The sequence below is a fragment of the Solanum verrucosum genome, unplaced genomic scaffold (assembly GCF_900185275.1).
Source record: "Solanum verrucosum unplaced genomic scaffold, falcon-dt-bn FXZP01000280.1, whole genome shotgun sequence".
In the NCBI taxonomy this organism is placed as follows: domain Eukaryota; kingdom Viridiplantae; phylum Streptophyta; class Magnoliopsida; order Solanales; family Solanaceae; genus Solanum; species Solanum verrucosum.
Window position 1 is genome coordinate 4,001,556 of NW_026019982.1, and position 19,418 is coordinate 4,020,973.

At 34.2% G+C, this 19,418-nt stretch overlaps 4 protein-coding genes across 4 annotated transcripts; 2 read left to right on the plus strand and 2 right to left on the minus strand.

The window, feature by feature from the left end:
- The first annotated feature begins 3,939 nt into the window (after positions 1-3,939).
- Positions 3,940-6,649, plus strand: LOC125817394 (DNA-directed RNA polymerases II, IV and V subunit 12). The gene is made up of 3 exons (XM_049496928.1): positions 3,940-4,027; positions 4,116-4,208; positions 6,365-6,649. The coding sequence occupies exons 1-3, from the start codon at positions 3,985-3,987 to the stop codon at positions 6,385-6,387; spliced, it is 159 nt and encodes a 52-aa protein (XP_049352885.1). The 5' UTR covers positions 3,940-3,984; the 3' UTR covers positions 6,388-6,649.
- A 136-nt stretch (positions 6,650-6,785) lies between these two features.
- Positions 6,786-9,722, minus strand: LOC125817392 (CASP-like protein 2A1). The gene is made up of 3 exons (XM_049496926.1): positions 9,544-9,722; positions 7,795-7,912; positions 6,786-7,071 (listed from the first exon to the last, which is right to left on the minus strand). The coding sequence occupies exons 1-3, from the start codon at positions 9,720-9,722 to the stop codon at positions 6,799-6,801; spliced, it is 570 nt and encodes a 189-aa protein (XP_049352883.1). The 3' UTR covers positions 6,786-6,798.
- A 1,626-nt stretch (positions 9,723-11,348) lies between these two features.
- Positions 11,349-13,346, plus strand: LOC125817393 (uncharacterized). The gene is made up of 4 exons (XM_049496927.1): positions 11,349-11,625; positions 12,616-12,652; positions 12,847-12,968; positions 13,042-13,346. The coding sequence occupies exons 1-4, from the start codon at positions 11,368-11,370 to the stop codon at positions 13,102-13,104; spliced, it is 480 nt and encodes a 159-aa protein (XP_049352884.1). The 5' UTR covers positions 11,349-11,367; the 3' UTR covers positions 13,105-13,346.
- A 172-nt stretch (positions 13,347-13,518) lies between these two features.
- On the minus strand, positions 13,519-18,778 carry LOC125817391 (uncharacterized). Its single transcript, XM_049496925.1, has 4 exons — positions 18,358-18,778; positions 14,623-14,839; positions 14,102-14,414; positions 13,519-14,020 (listed from the first exon to the last, which is right to left on the minus strand). The coding sequence occupies exons 1-4, from the start codon at positions 18,672-18,674 to the stop codon at positions 13,536-13,538; spliced, it is 1,332 nt and encodes a 443-aa protein (XP_049352882.1). The 5' UTR covers positions 18,675-18,778; the 3' UTR covers positions 13,519-13,535.
- Positions 18,779-19,418: the final 640 nt, after the last annotated feature.

Genomic DNA, 19,418 nt, shown 5'->3' on the forward strand with positions numbered 1-19,418 from the left:
AATTTGGTCCTATATGGCACACGCACATTGAGTGTGACATTTATGATGGAAGACAGGTTAAAAAGAAGCTTTAAGTTTTAGGCAGACAAGATTTTGATGATGAAGTGCACATATATGATAGACGAATTTTACATTGAAAAGTTAAAAAAAAAAAGAGTGAAATGTTATATAAAATAGATCTTACAAGTTCACATGATAATACACATGATTTTGAGTTCAACGATGATGTAACCATCTTTAGGTCACAACGAATTATACATGTTATCATGACTTGAATCGTGAGAAATTACATATATGATATCCTCACCATATATATGATAACGGGTCAAATCTCAGCGCAGATACACTCATACACACACTTTTAGGTCGAGATGATGCCATAACACAAGAAATAAATTCATGAAATCTTTGAACGTAACTAAAATTAATAATACGTATCATGAACTTGTTTTACTTTGATTATGTATTTGTAACACATTATTCTGTTAACTAAATTCCTAATTTGTAAGCTTAACTCATAGTGGAAAATATAACCAGTAAAAATTTAAATTTCAAATATAGAATTTGATTTTTGGTCCCATTATATAGGGTTTTGCTGTTTAGTCAATTTTGGCCAAACAAGACATTTTCATTCAATTAATGCAAAAAAAAAAAGGACGGCGTGTAGTTTGGTGTGTAATGTTAAAAGGCAATAACGTATTGGACACGATGGAAATAATATATATTTTTACGCCCCTCGTTTCAATTTGTTAATGTGATTTTGATTTGATACACAATCTTTTTAAAAAAAGCTCATGCACGGCCCGAAAATTGGAGATATGGTGCTAGGAGAATCAAAGAGAAAGACAGACAGACTTTTAGGCTAGCAAGAAAATGTAAACGGGTCAGGTGCACATGATATTAGGTGTATCACACATTTGAAATGAAAGAGTTAGGAAAGTGAAGAGTTTTATAAGACAAGTATGCATATGTAGTCTGAGAGAAAACTTCGCTCTGTGAGACAAAAAACACAACACGTGTCGTGAGATTAAACTATATGATAGTAGTGGAGGTTAAAGATCGATAAGCCTGAGATTGCATCAAATTTATTGACAATCTTAAACAGATCGAGCACAATTAGTGAGTGTTATTAGAGAGCACTATCCCACCATACTAACGCGATTCCCTAGAACGTGTCCCGCCTTAGTAGCACAATATTCAACGCACCTGCAATTTCGAGTCATGTTCCTATATCGATTTTTCTCTTTCATAGTACTACAAAACTCTATCAATTTGACGTAGGTTATAAACCTAGTTAAATACTTATATATATATATATATTATTTATTTTATTTATTTTTTATTTTTGTTTTTTTTGTGTTTCATTTGTGTGATTACGTGCTAGTTAATTAACCACACATATCCCCTAAATAAATAGTTCTCACTTTTTTTCTTCTATAAATACCATAAGTTGATAAGGCCTATCACAACATTTTCCAATTTCTTATTATACTACCAATTTCTTCCCCCCTCCAACATTACAATTATGGCCAATATTCTTAAATTGACGAGGTTCTCAACAGAAATTGCTCCACAAAAATTTATCTCTTTGCCTAAACCATGTCCAATTTCTAAAAAATTGGACACCATCAATGAGGAAGAAGCTTATGTATCAGTTATTTCATCTTCTCTCGATAGAAAACTCGAAAGAGATCGATACCTCGGAGCTGAAGTTAGCTCCATCTTAGCTTATTACTAAGCCCATGGCCTTACAAAACTGCCTATAGTATCCTCTCCATGAAAATAAAAGCACTACTATAGTATTAAAATCCGTGATGTTCAGACTCTTAAAAAATACTATAAGTTGTTCATCCAACACTAATAGAGCAATATTTTTTTAAAGGTTCAAACAACATAGGTTAAAACTATAACAAGTGCATGCCAAGTTTATTCACAAGGAGAAAAGGATTTTTTTATTCCTTTTTCTTCTTTCTTTTTTTCTTTCTAGTTTTTGTCTTAATTATCATTCACATGCCTGTATTTTGATGGTAGTGATGAGTTTAGTCTTAGAGAATTAATTACTTTGACATTATTCTTCACCACCATATTTTCGAACAAGGGGTGAATGAGATTTTAATTTCTTCTTTATGGAAATTATTTGTTATGTATTATGTTGAATAAACACTTTCCTATATGTAGGCAGTGGAATTAAAGGAAAGATTTTTCTATTTCTACCATTGAGGATTTAACTTATATATCTGTATAATTTAATTTGTTATAGCAATTACATGTCTTATTTCTAGTGTTCAAACGTGAATTAAAGTGTTATTCTATTTAAATTTAAATTATTCGATCTGGTTCGATTTTTCTCTTTTTGGTTAAGATTATTCGATTATTTAATTGTTTATATAAGATAATGCGTTATCTATCTAATATAAACGAATACTTATTTTTGAATGAGGATTAAAGGGCAACTATTATAAAAGAATGAGAAATAATTAATAATGTCAAATCTCTGAAATATTACGATTCTTCTTATGACTATTTTTCTATTTTTATGAGTAATATAACATGGCCAAACGTCACCTTAAAAAAATGGAAAACTACCTAATTACATATATATTTTTACCACCTAGATCTATATTACCAGATACATTAATACATATGCATAGGGAGAGAAACGAGTGCGATAGGAGGGAGGCGAGCAAGAGAGTCACAGTTAGAGCTGTTAAAATGGGCTGGCTCAACCCAACCCAATCCTAACGGGCTAGAGAGTTAAATGGGTTGGGACGGGCTGACCCTTTTAATTAAAGGGCCTATAAAATAGTAGCCCAATCCAGCCCTAAGCGGGCCACGGGTTGGGACGGGTTATCCCTTCAACCAAAAAACGGACAACATTTTCCTCTTAGAAAGAATACAAACGTTGATGAACTACATATACTTCAGTGAATATTTACAAAACAAATACATAATAGCCAAGATACAACATTCATAAGTTTCATCCGAGCAAAAAACATTACATGATCCCTATTTTCATAAACAAGACAATAAAGGAGAAGTGAAAAATTAGGCATAAAAACAAAAGTAAAAGAGGTCAAAGATTCATAGTTATAATGGTTTGATGGACTTGGGCTAATAAGAAAATTTAGTAGGCTAATGACCCTAAAATGTAAAAGATGTGTAAAAAATATAGTCTTGATTTTATATTGATATTTTAAAAATATTTATTGACAAAATCTTAACAAGGAAAACACTACTTAAAATATATATGATAAATATTTTTAAAATTCACAGCCCGCGGGCTGGCCTCTGAGGCTGGCGAGTTGGGCCTACGAGGCTAGCGGGCCAAATGAGGCTGGGCTAAAAAGCCTCGCTCCTAAATAGGCTGAAAAAATTGAGCCTAACCTATTTAATTCAAGGGTTGGGTTGGGCCGGCCTAGCGGGCCAAGCCCATTTGACAACTCTAGTCACAGTGTATCACATATACAAGCGAATCAAACTAGATATATATATATCTAGGATACCGGGTACCAAATATCTTCCAAATTACAAATACATAGGATGAAACACACTCGAAAAAGGAGAGAGGCGAGTGAGAGAGTCCAATGTATACCACATATATGTAAATCTACTTGGATAATGTGTATCTGAAATAAAATTACACATAATTTTAACCTTATGTATCTAGAGACCGGAATCTTACATGAATGATATTTTCAAAAATACATGAAAAAGCACATGATTAGACTCCGAACTAATGAGATTTGCGTTGTTTGTCCTAAAAAAGACCAAACTAAAAGTGGCTAGTGTACGCTATTTTTACCAATCAAGTGAAATAGTGTTTGGGCCAAGCCCAACCCCTTTAAGGAAGGATTTAGCTGATGATAACTCGGCCCAGGCCCAACAAGTTTTACCAATCACATACAAAAACCCTCTATATAAACCCTATAAACCCTCATAAATTTCCCTTTCAAGTTTTTCGTCTCTGCTTACAGTTGATCATCAATGGATTCTCAGCCTGTTGAACCAGTCAGCTACATCTGCGGAGGTACTTTTTTTTTCATAGTTGTTCTGTTTTTTTGTTTAATTTTGGTTTAGCGTGTCATGGAGCTAATTGTTTTTTTTTTTTTTTGAAGATTGTGGACAGGAGAATACCCTAAAGCCTGGTGATGTGATACAGTGCCGTGAATGTGGTTATCGTATTCTTTACAAGAAGAGGACTCGCAGAAGTAATTATTTTTTCTTTTTATGCTTTTGTTACCCTTTTAATCTGAGTTTTATGTGTTAATGTTTGCTTGATTTTGGTATTTGGAGTAAATTCAAACAAATTACTTGAATTAGGGATTTGAGTATGTTTGTTTTCGACCTCATGGTATAAGAAAAATTAGTTGATTCGAGGTTCGGGCAAGTTGACCTAGATAGCTATATTTCGATTGTGGGAAATAAAGTGTGTTGAACTGAAGATCATGAGGTTTTAGGTTCAAAGACTACATGTTTTGTTTCCATCTGTTATGGCCTGGGTGAACAATGTTATCCCGTGCTTAAATTGGTGGTTGGTAGAGTGGAATTAGTCAAGGTGAGCAAGTGTGTTTCGGACATTGTTATTAAGAAAAACTTGACATTGTAGGAAACTACCCCTTTTGATATTACAGTGGTTCAGTTTCGACAGGGATTGTTTCTTAAGAATAGATTAGTAGGTTAAGGCTTATGGTTCTGTTTGTCTAACTTGGTTAGGTTATTCAATTGAGAGTAAAAGAAGTGTTGGATTAAATTGGTGATCTTAGAAAGATGGGAGTATTGTTGTTTCTTCTGTTCGAAAGATGGGAGTGTTGTTGTTTCTACTGTCTCTTCTCATTTATTTTTAGTATGGCTTCTTCATTACTGTATTCACTATTTCCTTTTCATACTTGATTTTGATATGTTTTATTTGAGCTGAAACAACCTCTCTACCTGCACAAGATAGGGGTAAGGCTGTGTACACACTATCCTCCCCACCCCAGACCCCACTTGTTCAGAAAGAGTTGTAATTTGGGTGAACTGAAATTCAGAAGGTGTTGTAATTTTGATATAGTGAAATTTCAAGTGGTATTCTCTTTTAAATTAGCATTCCGGGATGGTAGGGGATGAAATTGATGTGCTTCTATGGAGTTGTAAATATTGCATTTAATGTAGTATCTTTGTTGAAGAGAAGTCTTAGAAAAAGGCTCAAGTACAACATAGAACAGTTTTAGAATTGCAATGATGAGATGCAAACATGTAAGAAAATCTAACAGTCTTAGGATTCTATTGGTGATCAGTATGATGGTCTTTAATCTTTTACTATTGTGTTTATTAGGTAATGTTTGCTACAACCCATGGAACTTTTCAACAATTAAATAGTAATCGTATTTTAAGTTATTTGCCTCATTTAGTGAACTTATTATGTTATTGTCTTTTAGTTTTGCAGTTATTTTGATTACTAGTTGTGGTTGTCTGTCGATTGAAAGGGAAGTTAAGAGACAAGAAAATATTTTTTGATAAAACTGTATTTATGTTTATTTGCATATAGTATTCAACCATACTGTCGCATATCATGCTTGAATTAGCCTTTTCGTTTGGGCATCTTTAGGTGAATCTGGTTTAGAACATATGCTTCGGTTTAATCTGTGTATGTGCGTTTAGCGTGCCATTTTAATGGTCCATATGCTGCAACAACAGTCTCATTAGATTCTGTTTTAAGTTAGAGGATATGGCATATTATTGGCTCTGTTATCAATAGAGATGTACTTAGTGTAATATGTTTATGTCCTTTAAACTGTTAAAACTATTCCCGAAGGAAGAAAGTGAGCCCATATTTGCTGCTGATTCACTAGGTCCACCAATGGACTGTTATCTTTTTGATTGATATCTACCAAGTTTGCAATCCTAAGATAGTTGTTATGCATATAGTTGTATTTCTTTGTTGTAAATCTAGAGATTCGAAAGCTAAATAAACCATTCCCCAGTGCAAGGTTTCTAATACAAGAATCTTCTTAGTAGGAGTTTTACCACAACTCAGAATTTAGACACTATCTCGAAATATCTGTTTTACCACTGCAAGGTTTCTAATACAAGAATCTTCTTAGTAGGAGTTTTACCACAACTCAGAATTTAGACACCATCTCGAAATCTGTTTTACCACAACTCAGAATTTAGACACCATCTCGAAATCTGTTTTACCACAACTCAGAATTTAGACACCATCTCGAAATCTGTTTTACCACAACTCAGAATTTAGACACTATCTCGAAATATCTCACTTCGTTGCTGCTAGAAGTCTGGGCCAACCTACAATATCTCACTTTCTGCATTTTTTTCATTTTAGTTTATTTCTACAAGTACACTAAGCTATATTGTTTTGGTGCAGTCGTGCAGTATGAAGCTCGTTGATTCTTGAAGTCATTTGGAAAAAAACAGCAAGTACTCTGCTCTTATGGAAGTAGATATTAAAAACGTAATAGCTACCGTTAAAAATCATGCGTTTCAGCGTGGCCATTGTGTGTTTTTACGTTTCTGCGTGTGACTTCTTCATGGCATCATGTTGTTAGTCTATATGGCAACTTCGACTTGAACTCAGTGTGATTGAATATTGTAGAAATTCCTTACAAACATAGTCTTGTGGTCTATTATCGTGGAAAATCTGTTTCAAGTTCGAGTCTCGAGATACTATGTTTTTTCCTTTCTTTCTTGAACTTTGAGCGTGCTATTAATCAAACAACATCATATAAAATGAAACGGAGGAAGTAATATTTATTACACAACTTCAAATCTTGAAAACATGTGACTACATACCATTTGATCTCAGTAATTAGCTATCTCTATACCTCCTTTGTTGTTGTTTTGTCCAATTGGTGCTTCATATTTGCTAAAAAGTCTGTAAGATGAAAGCAAAGAAAGACCAACATAACAAAGACTAACAATGAATGTAATGGAGACAGATGCAGTTGCCTTTTTGCAAAAAACACCAAAAGAACCACAAGTTTCACTCCATGTAACATCTGTATCCCCTTTATATGCCAAATATATCACTTCTGTTGATGCAGCTCCAGCAGCCAATATAATATATGTCAATATCTACAAAGTAAAACTTTTAGTAATTGAGAAAAATAAGCCAACACTCGATAATGGACTCAGCTAACAAGTAAGCACTCTAACTTTGAGAGTGTATATCTAGACATGACCTAAACTGACAACTAAACACTACAATAATTGTTGACACCAGATGTTGAAGTGACATAAATTTTAGAGGTGTCTAGATGATCATTTTGTAAGTTGGAGTGTTCAACTGACATAGTAAAGACGAGTTGAGGTATCTAGATGTGCATACATGCCAATTACAATAATTGAATTAATGAGCATGGAGAACCTGTTGAGAGTTTGTTTCAATAGAGAAATGTAAGATCTTTTCCCCCACTAATCATAAAAGGATTCTTTGACTAAATTATCTTTCTATTTCTACAAGTAATTTTTAAGTAGCACTTAGAAAATGATTTAGCTTTATATGTATTATACTTATTTATTTAATTTTTGGTAAGATGTAATTAACTTATTAGAGTATAGTTACTAATTTCACTTATTATGAACGATCACCAAACTTTGAATCTTGTACTTGGAGGCTAACTATCATTTCTCCAACGTCATAACAATCTTAAGTGCTTTATATTTTCGTAGGGCCTTATCCCTTCTTACTTTCTTTATTATATCTGATAACTTTAAAGGGATCTTTATGTAAATAGTGGATTAATTTTCTGACCCAATTATCGATGATGCGGAATATATAAATGGGAAATTAATAACCTGATCGAGGAGGAAGATTGTCCAAGCCCTAGGCAATGTTGTAGGCCGAGGAAGAGCTGCAACTATAGCTGATAAAAGGGAATAGGCTGCACAAATTCCATTTGCATGTACCAAGTACCTGCACCACATTCAATATTTCACCAATAATACTAAGTTACATGTAGGGGTGTACAAGTCAAACCGAATCGATGAATCAAATCAAATCAAAAAAAAAAAAATCGATTTGTGGTTTGGTTTGATTGGTTTGACGGTTGAAAAAAAAAACCCGACCACTCTTGGTTTGGTTTGATATTAAAAGAAAAAAGTCAAAACGAACCCAAACCAAACCGACATAATATATATATATATATATATATATATATATATATATATATATATTTATTTATAGATAAAAAATATTAATTATAATCTACTTTGTTAATATATTTTTAGTTCGTTTATAGTTTTCAATGTTTATATATTTTATTTCAAATTTGGGTTGTAAAATTTTGTAAATATTATATATATAATTATATTTTATTTATAGATAACAAATATTATTTATAATCTACTTTATTAATATAGTTTTAGTTAGTTTATAGTTTTCAATGTTTATATATTTTATTTCAACTTTGGGCTTGTAAAATTTGTAAATATTTTATTTTGTATTAAAATCCGAAGTTACAATTATATTGTTATAGTTTTTCAAATTCGAAGTTAACAATTTACTTTGTAAATATTTCGTTTGTATTCAGTTTGATTGTATCCTTTAATCTTATTAATTTAGCATAATGAACATTGATATTTCAAAAAAAATAAAAAATTGTACTCATGTGAATTTTACCGTCTTTACGAAAATTTCTATTCATTTAACATTTCTTAAGTTTAGCTTATCACACAGGTAAGTGAAAATATATTTGATCTCTTTTTCAAACACCGTATAGTTGTAAAAAAACCAAAAGAACCGACTAAAATCAAAACCAAAAAAATCGACTTTGCGTGGTTTGATTTGATTTTTAGATTTAATAAACCGGCATAATTGGTTTAGATTTTTTTTTAATAAATAACCAAACCAAACCGACCTATGTACACCCCTAGTTACATGTATCGATTTCGAAAATTTCGTTACATTTAAAGGCGTTAAAATGTGATAACGAATATATAAAATATTGTTTCGTATATATACATATATATGATGTTCATTGGTTGGAAGTAATATATAGAGTCTAAGGAGATCCCTAGGGCTAAGTCAATTGCGCGATGGACTAAAGTATCGAATCAAAGATCTTTGAGTATAGTTTATAACTTTTCAAATCATTCAATATTTGGACGTTATTAACAAAAGTCATGATTTCTAGTACCCCACCAATATCAAATTTGCGATTAATGTTTATCATAGAGATTTATTTATATATCTTGTGTTGCATGATTCCTTTGTGTGTTCATAGAGTTTCGAAATAATGCTACTCTTATTAACGAATAATAGATTTTTCCATTAGTTTTGGGACGTTTGGGATGAAGCCAATAAAAAAAACTCGATTTGTATAATAGTTTTTTTCATGACACAAGATTATTTTGTTTCGTAACAATAGTGATCGAAGCCATAAATATAGCTAGTTTATTTCTGATTGTTTCTTCCACGTTGTTAATACTGAAAAAACCTAACTAGATGATATATGGATGATATCAAGAATATGCAAAAGACAAAATGACATAACCTTTTTTTATCGTTAATGCATAAAACTTAAACAAATCGAAAAATATAGTTACCTAAAAATTCCAAGGTCAGAGTAAGAAAGTGAACCATAGTCATTGGTTTGAGAATCCTTAAGCATGATGACAAGTGCCACTACACATAATGCCATAGGTAACAACCTCAACATTATTTCACCAATATTGCTTCCATTATTTTCACTCTCCATAACATTTTTTTGTGCCAAATCTCCCATAATTGATAAAAAAAAAAATCTTTTTTTTGACACACTTAGACTAAGATATTGTGGAAAATAGAGAAAATAAATTGAAGTGAGATGGGGAGATTGGAGTGATGGTTGTCCACTACTTATTAATGAAGTTTTTTTAGATGAGAAGTTGGGTAGTTTTGGAAATTTAATGTAATTTAAAGCTTTTCCACACATTTCTATGCAAACATATTAATGTACCTTGATAACTATGCATTATGGATACCATGTATAGAAAAAAAAAATACTTCATTTCATATGCCTTGGGCCAGTTTGCCTTTAGATCTCTTAATAATTTATGTGATACATTATGGAGAATATATATATAAAAGGACGGTGTCTAAATCAATCTATACACACTGCAACTAATTTCTTGAGATATTTGTTACTTTGATATAGATATCAGATAATTTTGTCACTGAAATTTAGATGAATGGAAGAAAATTACATAGTTTTATAATGTTATTGTTTGGATCGACTTGCACATTCATTGATTAATTTTATGAGATAGTTATCATCTTTCACCAACATATCAGATTGCTTTGTCCACCAAAATTTGGCTGAATGGAAAGAAATTACACAATTTTATAATGTTGATGCTTGGTTTAACTTGCATATTTTTTTTTATTAATTTTACGAAATATCTGCTACATTTCACCAACATATATAAATACCAAATAATTTTGTCCACCAAAATATGGATGAATGAAAAGAAATTACATAATTTTATATAGTTGATGTTTGGATCAACTTGTACATTTTTTAATTATTTTACGAAATACCCACTATCTTTCACCAATACATATAATTACCATATAGTTTTATCCACCACAATTTTGCTGAATGGAAAGAAATTGCATAACTTTATAGTCTTAGTCGAAATTTAAACCTAAGTTTTAATAATTTTATTAATCATTAGATCAACACTCTTTATCCTCAAGGTATTTCAGAGAACCACTATAATTTGCTTATGTTGCTCATTAGGTAGAAATTCTAATTATTTTTCCTAAGAAGCATAGATTGGGATCATATTCAAAATTAATTATGTCCAATGGGAGCAATAATAAACTTGCCCAACAAATTTTCAAGTAAAGATTATTTGTTAAATATAAAAGGGCTAAAAATATCTTTGGACTATCTTAAAAAGTCTAAATATACTTTTTATCCGTCAATTTTATTAAAAATATTTCTTTCACTTACCTTTTTAGCTCACTTTTGTCCTTGTAATTAACAAACGTTATTATTTATTTATTTTTAATATTTTAGATCTTCTAACATACAAAAAATTCAAGACGATCCTTTACAGGTTCAACCTTGCAAATCATCTAGTCTAAAGTTGAACCTGAGTTATAAAACACTACCATAAACATATTTACTGTAATCTCACTAGTAAAATATGAAGAAGATAAGATTTACATAGACTTTACATGTATAATATTAATAGGATAGAGAAATTATTTTACCATACTCTTTAAAAAAAGAAAAAAAACTTATATCTAAACAAAAACAAGGGAATTATTAAAAAAAAAAAATGGAAAAAGGCCTTTTGTTGAGTCAATAGCTTCTAGCCACAAATTCCCTCTTCAAGAAACAAGAAAGGATAGCAACAACTCCAAAAAAAAAAAGAGAAAAAATGGCACTACAACTTCAACATTTATCATCATCATCAACAACTAAATTCACCACTTTTGCTTCTCAATTGCTACCAAATTTCCAAAATGTTGTGTGCGCCTCAAAATTAAAAAATGGAGGCACAACAAGTCTAAGATTATCATCATCAAGAATTAGAAAAAAAAGGACTACATATTTGTGTAGAATATCAGCTTCACTTTCACCTCTTGATTTGACTGAAGACAACATTATCCAAGTCTTAGAAGATGCAAAGGCTGAGGTATATCATTTCTTGTTTTTCTTTTTTCAATATATTTGTTTTAATAATTGGGAAATATTTTATCCTTATAATACATGGTTCAAAATTCGGTGGATAATAAGTTCATTCTTTGACAAGTTATGGGTTCATTCACCAATAATGATTTGTGGTGGAGTGATAAGCGTTTATTTATCATTACTACATCTGTCCCTAATTATTTGTCCACTTTTGAATTCGCAGACCAATTAGAAAATAATGATTGACATAATGAGTTTACCATTATACCCCTATTAATTATGAAGTTGATGAATTAAAAATTTAAGATTTTCAAGAAGTTCCACCCTTTGAAAGTAATTAATTGAGGGTATAATAAGTAAAAAACAAATTGTCCTTTCTTGATTTGTCAAAATGGACAAGTAAAAAGGGACAAATAAAAAAAAGAAAATTCGATAAGTAATTAGAGATTGAGGAAGTAATAAGATGTCTTGGGTTCAAGCGAGTCCTACTTGGTACAAAGTCGTCTTTCTTATGGAAGACTTTATCCTATTGTAGGACTTTCTGTTCTCCGATTTAGTTGAGCCCCAATATAAGATAATGGACACTGGGAGGAAAACAAAAAAGAAATTTAAAGGTCATGTGAATTCACCAACTTTTGACTCAGATTTTGCATGTGTTGAAAAATCTAATATAGGACTACAAATGATATATTTGCAACTTAGTATATCAAGTAGGCTGTGGTAGATTTCCAATCGAATTCACAAACTTCAAATCTTGAATTCGCCTTGGGCTTTCTACCCATCTCCATTTAAATACCACGTTCTTGTCTACGGGCAAAATTCAAACTCAGATGTGACATCCCTTTAGCTATTTGGTTCATCTGAACTCATAACTATTGATACAGAGTATAAATATATATATGAAAAAACTTACTAAAATCTCAATAAATATTCAGTTCTTGTGTCTGGATTTATCAATCATCTCATTATTTGTTTTATTGTTTGAATTCTGCAGTTGGCACAACTTTTTGATACTACAGTTGGGATAACAGGTGATTTCTCATCAAATGAATAATGAAAATTAAATCTTGTTTTTTTCTTTCTTTTCTGTATTAACAATAACATACTTAGTGTAATCACACACGTGAAGTCTTGGAAAGATAGCAATATGAACGTAGACCTTTTTCCTAAGAGTTTATTTCCGATAGACGCTCGACTAAACAAGAGGAAATAAAATGTTGTACAGGAAAAGCAGAACTTGCAGAAGTGGATGGACCTTATGTGAAACTTAGACTAAGTGGCAAGTTTTGGCATACACGTTCTACTGTTGTAGCAAGACTTGGTAATTACTTGAAGCAAAGAATCCCTGTAAGTATATACTATAAAAATTAGTGTTTATTTCTTTCAATCAACTCTGTAACTATTTCTTTTTTCTTTTTAGGAAATCTTGGAGGTGGATATAGAAGATGAGAAACAGTTAGATGATAGCCCTGCAAACTTTTGAGATTCAGAGTCAGAGGGAGTCGAATTGATACCTTTCAGTTCGTTCAAAGACGAGCATTACAAATGGCTCGATGCTTCTGAAGTCAGTTCATATTGGATTGTCTAAAAGCTCATCAACCTGTCGAGAGGGATCCTCAGAAGAGGCACTCGTTTTCGTAGGATCATATCATCTGTCTTCATTAGCAGGATCCTATTTGTCATTCAAAGACAAAAGAATACTAATAGTTGAGAACAATTTCCCAAGCATTACTTCTTTATTTCTTGATGGTGTTTTTAACATTCTAAGGGCTCAGTTTGGTTGGGGAACAAGTTATCTCAGGATTGTTATTCTACACTCAATGTAGGATAAAAGTAACATCAGTTATCCCTATACCTTGTACCAAACGAGCCCTAAAGATTATCTAAAACAAGAAGAAATAAGAAATCAAAGATTTATTCACCAACTAGAACAAGACTATGATCCAGACCTGCAACAGCTTGAATAACCTCAGAACCTTCCAAATATTCAACGAACATTGGTTCCACTTCATCAGCAGAGCTGCCTAAACCAAGCCTCCCGTTCCTCCCGCAGCCCCAAGCCCACAACTCTTTCTTTGTTGTGAGAGCAAGGGAATGTGCTCGTCCTCCTGATACAGAAACAGGTGATTCACCAATCAGCCCTTCAACAACCTGAGGAATGTCGTCTGGACCTTCCCTCCCAAGTTGAGAACTTTTGTTCCATCCCCATGATACAACACTGGTTGCATTTCCTGTTGATTCTGATGAAGGATCGTTACAAACTGCCAAAGAATGCCCAAGACCCGAAGCTATAGAGAGAGGAAGGAAGTTTATATTAACGGGTTGCATTCCCAAGTCTTTTATCGCTCTTCCTAACTGGCCATACACATTGCTTCCACCACTAAACAGTGTCCCATCACCTAAAATAAGTAAATATAAACCACCATCAACATACATTCATGTACATTTCAAGTATTTACACATTAGTAAATGTGACTTACGGCAAAGGACAAGAGAGTGATCAAGGCCGCAAGCTACATCTGCAACTTTTAACTCGTGTAGCTCCTCAATTGAACCGGGCTCCCATATTATAGGCATATCCTTTTCCTTCTCGATAGCTTCCATGACTAACTTCTCAGCAGCTTCAAATGCAGAAGATTCTCCTCTTGATCCAAGTTTAGTACCATTTGATTCCAGTGGAGATATCTCCAACTCTCTTCCTATCTTACCGATTCTACCATCTGCATAGTATCCCCAGCCAAACAAATTCCCATTCTTAGCTAGCGCAAGAGCATGTCCCCAACCTAATGAGACCTGCCACACACCAAATGATTTGACAACAAGCCTACACTTCCAAAAAAATATTTTAAAAAAATCTAAACAGTTCAACCTTATTGACCATCTACTTAACTTGGTTACTATTGTTGCACATTATATCATTATGTGTTCTCAGTAAAATTTCTTCCACCTTTTTCTTTGACAAATAAAACTTATTCTACCTCAAGCATGATTGGATGACCACCTTAACAATCTCTTCTCCAGAAAGTGTTTCAATTTTCGAAGGTAATGCAGCGTTGGTGATTCCTTGGCCAAGACCAAGCTGCCCACGCTTAGAACTTCCCCAAACCCACAGAGATCCATCATCTCCTATGGCGGCAGAAATGACACCTGATGCAAATGCGGCTTGAACTCTTACTTTATTTAGTCCTTCTACTCTTTTTGGTTCATTCCACGTTTCTCTGAACAAGCTCAACAAAAAGGATTTCCATGTCAGTAATACAAACACCCTAGAACCCCAAACCAACCCTAAGTAAAAGAAGAAAAGAAAGACATGGTGAAAACAGGACAAAGAAGGAAACACATGAGATCCTTTGGAAAACAATAGTCACTTCATCTGGATAACCAGCAAATGGAGAAGAAGAGGTTAGTTTCCTATCATTAGCACAAAGATAGCTAACACCTATGTTGCTCGGACTCTTTAAAAATGTCTATGGGTGCATATCGGATACTACAAAAGTAGTGCATTTTGAAGAATCTGACACGGGTGCGGCAACAATTTTGGAGAGTCCAAGCAACATATGCTAGCGCAGTCGAGAAACCTAATTCTAGGACCTTTCTAGTTTCATACACACAAACAAATAGTGATAAGCTAGAGTGTCACAAAAACTTTGGATATTAAGAGAAATAGCTCTTTTCTCACAGCAGTAAAGAAATCTGTTACAGTCGGGCGCTCGGTATTATCATGGCAACATTCTTTACAGCTACTGTGAACCTATGGAACTAGGCTGAGGTTGTGTGGTTGACCAAACAACTTGTCTACTACTGTTACAATGTTCTGTTGCCAGAACTTGAAGGAACTTAATGGTTTTCATACATCAGATTGCGAGAATCATGCTTTGGCAAGATTAAGCTTTTCTTGGAATGCTAATCATTTATATAAGAAACAACAAATCACAAGAGTTTTCCGTCTCTCTTTTTTTTTTTTTTTTTTTTTGATAACCGAGAAATCCGTCTGTGACCCGCCCTTTGGACCAATCACAGCCTTCTAAACTCGGTGGATAATGGGCCCGCCCCTCTACCCTTCTCCACTTAAATACCGGGTTTTGCTTTGCATGGTGTGGGGTTTGAACATGCGACCTAAACCACAAATCCTCCACCTTTTGCCACTTGAGCTAGGCCTTGGCCTCAAGAGTATAGTCATCTTCAAGAAGCAAAAGCAAGTTAATGGCCTCAAGAGTATAGTCATCTTCCGGAGCTGTCTTTCATATGTTACATTTGCAAGCACACTTGACTCTCTTATGTTGAAATCAGTTTACTGATTACATTTCCTTATCAATGAGGGTGGAAACATGAATGTGGACTAAAAAAACATATATTCAAGCAATGGCATAACTGCATTACAGATATATGAATCTTCAGCTCAAACAACCTCTTTACAGTTCCTTGCAATGTCATAAACACGAAATTGCCAGATTTAATCTGAAAGCTACTTTCTTTGAAGAGGATTACACCAACATAATAATTGCTTAACTATAATGAATCCTTCTCAATACCAAACTTGTAAGCACGCGCCTCGAATAAAGCTGAATAGATACAGAGGATTCCACATACAGCAGACCTCTTCCTAACTCGAGATTGAAGCTGTTAAATTAGGTCTTGGGCCTAACTCACACCCCAAAAGCTAGCTCAAAGGGAGGAGGATTGCCCAAGCCATATAAGGAGTTCATCCATCTCATTAATCACCGATGTGGGACATTTGTTAATCCCAAGGAAGTACCTGAGACTTCCTAGATCTTTCATCTTGAAATTATCCTGCAGAGTCTTTTTGGTCTGTTGAATGAGGCTGAGATCATTGCCTGTAATCATCATATCATCCACATATACTAAAAGTATCACCAATGTGGTACTTGTTTTCTTGATGAATAATGAGTAATCAAGACGACTTTGCACAAAGCCCAGCTTGATAAGAACCTCAGTGAGTTTCACATTCCATTGTCTAGGTGCTTGTTTTAGGCCATAAAGGGATTTAGTGAGCCTGCACACTGGTTTCTCCCCCTACACGCTAAAGCCCTTTGGAGGCTAAAAGCCAAGAGGAAGAGTCATATAAACCTCATCAAATAAGTCACCCTGGAGGAAGGCATTGGACACATCCATTTGGTGGACATGCCAATGTTCCTTAGCAGCTAGAGCCAATACACTTCTGACAGTCACCATCTTAACCACAGGAGAAAAGGTTTCATGGTAATCCAGGCCCTCTCTTTGATTAAACCCTTTAGCCACAAGGCGTGCCTTGAATCTGTCAATCTCACCAGAGGCATGATACTTGATTTTAAAAATCCACTTACAACCAATAGCTCTTTTGTTAGAGGGTAGAGGAACCACATGCCAGGTCTGATTAGATTCCAAGGCTGAAATTTCAGCTTGCATAGCTTCAACCCACCTTGGATCTTTACAGGCTTCCTCAAATGAGTGTGGTTCAACCTCAGTGCCAAAGGAAGAAAGAAAAGCCTGATAAGAGGGGGACAACTGATCATAACCAATGTACTGGTCAATGGAATACAGCGGCTTGGTAGGACTAAGATGAGCAGAGGCAACATAGTCTTGTAACCATAGTGGAGCATTGCTACTTCTCTGTGATCTTCTCATAGGAGGAGCAGTGGGAGGAGACACTGACGGCTGAGCAACAGAGCCTGTGGGCATAACTGAGTCAGCAGAAGGAGCTGGAAATATAGATGAAGAATCCGGAGGCACAGCAATGGGAGGAGGATTGCCCAAGCCATATAAGGAGTTCATCCATCTCATTAATCACCGATGTGGGACATTTGTCATTCTTTAACACCCCACCTCACGCCCAGTGCTTAGCATCTGGTGCGTGGGCAATTTTTATTTTGGGGGTCCCAACATCGGGTGAGACGGGCCCTGCTTTGATACCATGTTAAATTAGGTCTTGGGCCTAACTCACACCCCAAATGCTAGCTCAAAGGGAGGAGGATTGCCCAAGCCTTATAAGGAGTCCACCCATCTCATTAACCACCGATGTGCGACTTTTGTCACTCTTTAACACCCCACCTCACGCCCAGTGCATCTGGTGCATGGGCAATTTTGATTTTGGGGGCCCCAACATCGGGTGAGACGGGCCCTGCTCTGATACCATGTTAAATTAGGTCTTGGGCCTAACTCACACCCCAAAAGCTAGCTCAAAGGGAGAAGGATTGCCCAAGCCATATAAGGAGTTCATCCATCTCATTAATCACCGATGTGGGACATTTGTCATTCTTTAACAGAAGCACATTCCATTTAACGAATACAACAAAATACACAATTTTCTCCACCTTGTACTACTAATAGACATAGAAAGCAAGCATATTGACACATAAAACACTGTCAAATTTACACAATATCAAGCCACAATTAAATACAGTTACTGATCAGTAAGCTATAAGTTTTTGCCTGTTCAATCAGTGGACATACATATACAAACATATAAGGTTAAAAACACAACTTAAGTACTCCAATCAATTTTTCGAGTTTCATACCGAAACTATTATGTATGTGAATTTCTTATATGAACTATTAACAACTGCTTATCAACTATTTCCTTTTCCTGCCTGAATAATGGTGATATCTCATGCCGGAAAAACAATCGTGTGTTTTGATAAATAGTCAGTGATAGTTTGATTAGGAAACTTGCATATCTAATAGTTCAGATATAAAACTCGAAAAATCGGATACGGTGTGTTTTTGATCATTAACTCACCTAGGAGAAAGAGGATCACGGCCAAGCTGGCCTTCATTGTTACGTCCCCAAGCCCAAACATGTCCCTCAGAAGTAACGGCGAGGGAGTGGAAGTGACCGGCGGCGACGGTAACGACGTCCGGCGGGAGACCCGGTATAGGAGTAGGCTCGTAAGCGTCGGAGCCCATACCAATGATGGACGACGGAAGGCCCAAAGCTCCATGGCTTCCGTCACCGAAGCTCATCACCGTTGTTTTGCTATGACTGCCGCTGCTCATCCATCGGCGGGAAAGGCGACCCGCCGGAGTTCTCCCGTGCTTCAGTAACCGGAGCATCATTTCTAGTTCGACCCGATTGGAAAGTGGTGGTTGGATCCTTCAAGTATACACGCGTTACGGATCATAAATCGGATCGGATCATAAATAGGATCTTTTCGGTGTCTTCATTTAAATTTTAACCCATTAATGAAAATGTTTAGTAAAATAGCCTCAATCTTTTTTGTTCCCCACTCGATGCGGTGTTTGATATATACATTGGAAATTGCGCACCTAATGGATGGTAGATTAAAATTTTTAAATAAGATTCGGGCAATCATCAAGATTTTTTATTTGATATTAATCGGAGTTAACTTTAACACTTGATGATTTGTTAGATTTTTTATCTGATTAAATTTTAATAGATCGTCAATACTTATGAGTGAAATATCATTAAGATCACTAAATTGTATGTGTTAATTTCTTAACAAACACTCAAGAAGTTAAATTTTAAATAGCATTTCAATTTAACATCTGAATTATTGTGTAGGTTAAAAGATATTATGTGACTATAGTAATTTTTGTTCAAATTTTATAGAAAAATTTATATTGAAAAATTTATTAAATATATAGTTCATGATTCAGTTATTATTATATCGTTAGAAGCATAGTTAAAATCAGAAGCTTATCGTTAATTCTAGTCATTTTACATTGTTGGGTTCTATACTATTAATGAATTTCCTAAAGCAAATACAGAATTTAAATCAAAATTGTTGAATTATGCTAAACATTTAACATACGTATATCTCCGCCTTGTGTGTTGTATTA

Coding starts and splice junctions, on each gene's coding strand:
- LOC125817394 (XM_049496928.1), top strand. CDS start 3,985: ATGGATTCTCAGCCTGTTGAACCAGTCAGCTACATCTGCGGAG. Junction 4,028..4,115: donor AGTCAGCTACATCTGCGGAG/GTACTTTTTTTT, acceptor TTTTTTTTGAAG/ATTGTGGACAGGAGAATACC. Junction 4,209..6,364: donor CAAGAAGAGGACTCGCAGAA/GTAATTATTTTT, acceptor GTTTTGGTGCAG/TCGTGCAGTATGAAGCTCGT.
- LOC125817391 (XM_049496925.1), bottom strand. CDS start 18,674: ATGATGCTCCGGTTACTGAAGCACGGGAGAACTCCGGCGGGTCGCCTT. Junction 14,840..18,357: donor CGTGATCCTCTTTCTCCTAG/GTGAGTTAATGA, acceptor GAGCTTGTTCAG/AGAAACGTGGAATGAACCAA. Junction 14,021..14,101: donor TCACTCTCTTGTCCTTTGCC/GTAAGTCACATT, acceptor TACTTATTTTAG/GTGATGGGACACTGTTTAGT.
- LOC125817393 (XM_049496927.1), top strand. CDS start 11,368: ATGGCACTACAACTTCAACATTTATCATCATCATCAACAACTAAATTC. Junction 11,626..12,615: donor TAGAAGATGCAAAGGCTGAG/GTATATCATTTC, acceptor TGAATTCTGCAG/TTGGCACAACTTTTTGATAC. Junction 12,653..12,846: donor TACTACAGTTGGGATAACAG/GTGATTTCTCAT, acceptor AATGTTGTACAG/GAAAAGCAGAACTTGCAGAA.
- LOC125817392 (XM_049496926.1), bottom strand. CDS start 9,722: ATGGGAGATTTGGCACAAAAAAATGTTATGGAGAGTGAAAATAATGGA. Junction 7,913..9,543: donor TCTGACCTTGGAATTTTTAG/GTAACTATATTT, acceptor AATGTGGTGCAG/GTACTTGGTACATGCAAATG. Junction 7,072..7,794: donor CAATCTTCCTCCTCGATCAG/GTTATTAATTTC, acceptor TTTACTTTGTAG/ATATTGACATATATTATATT.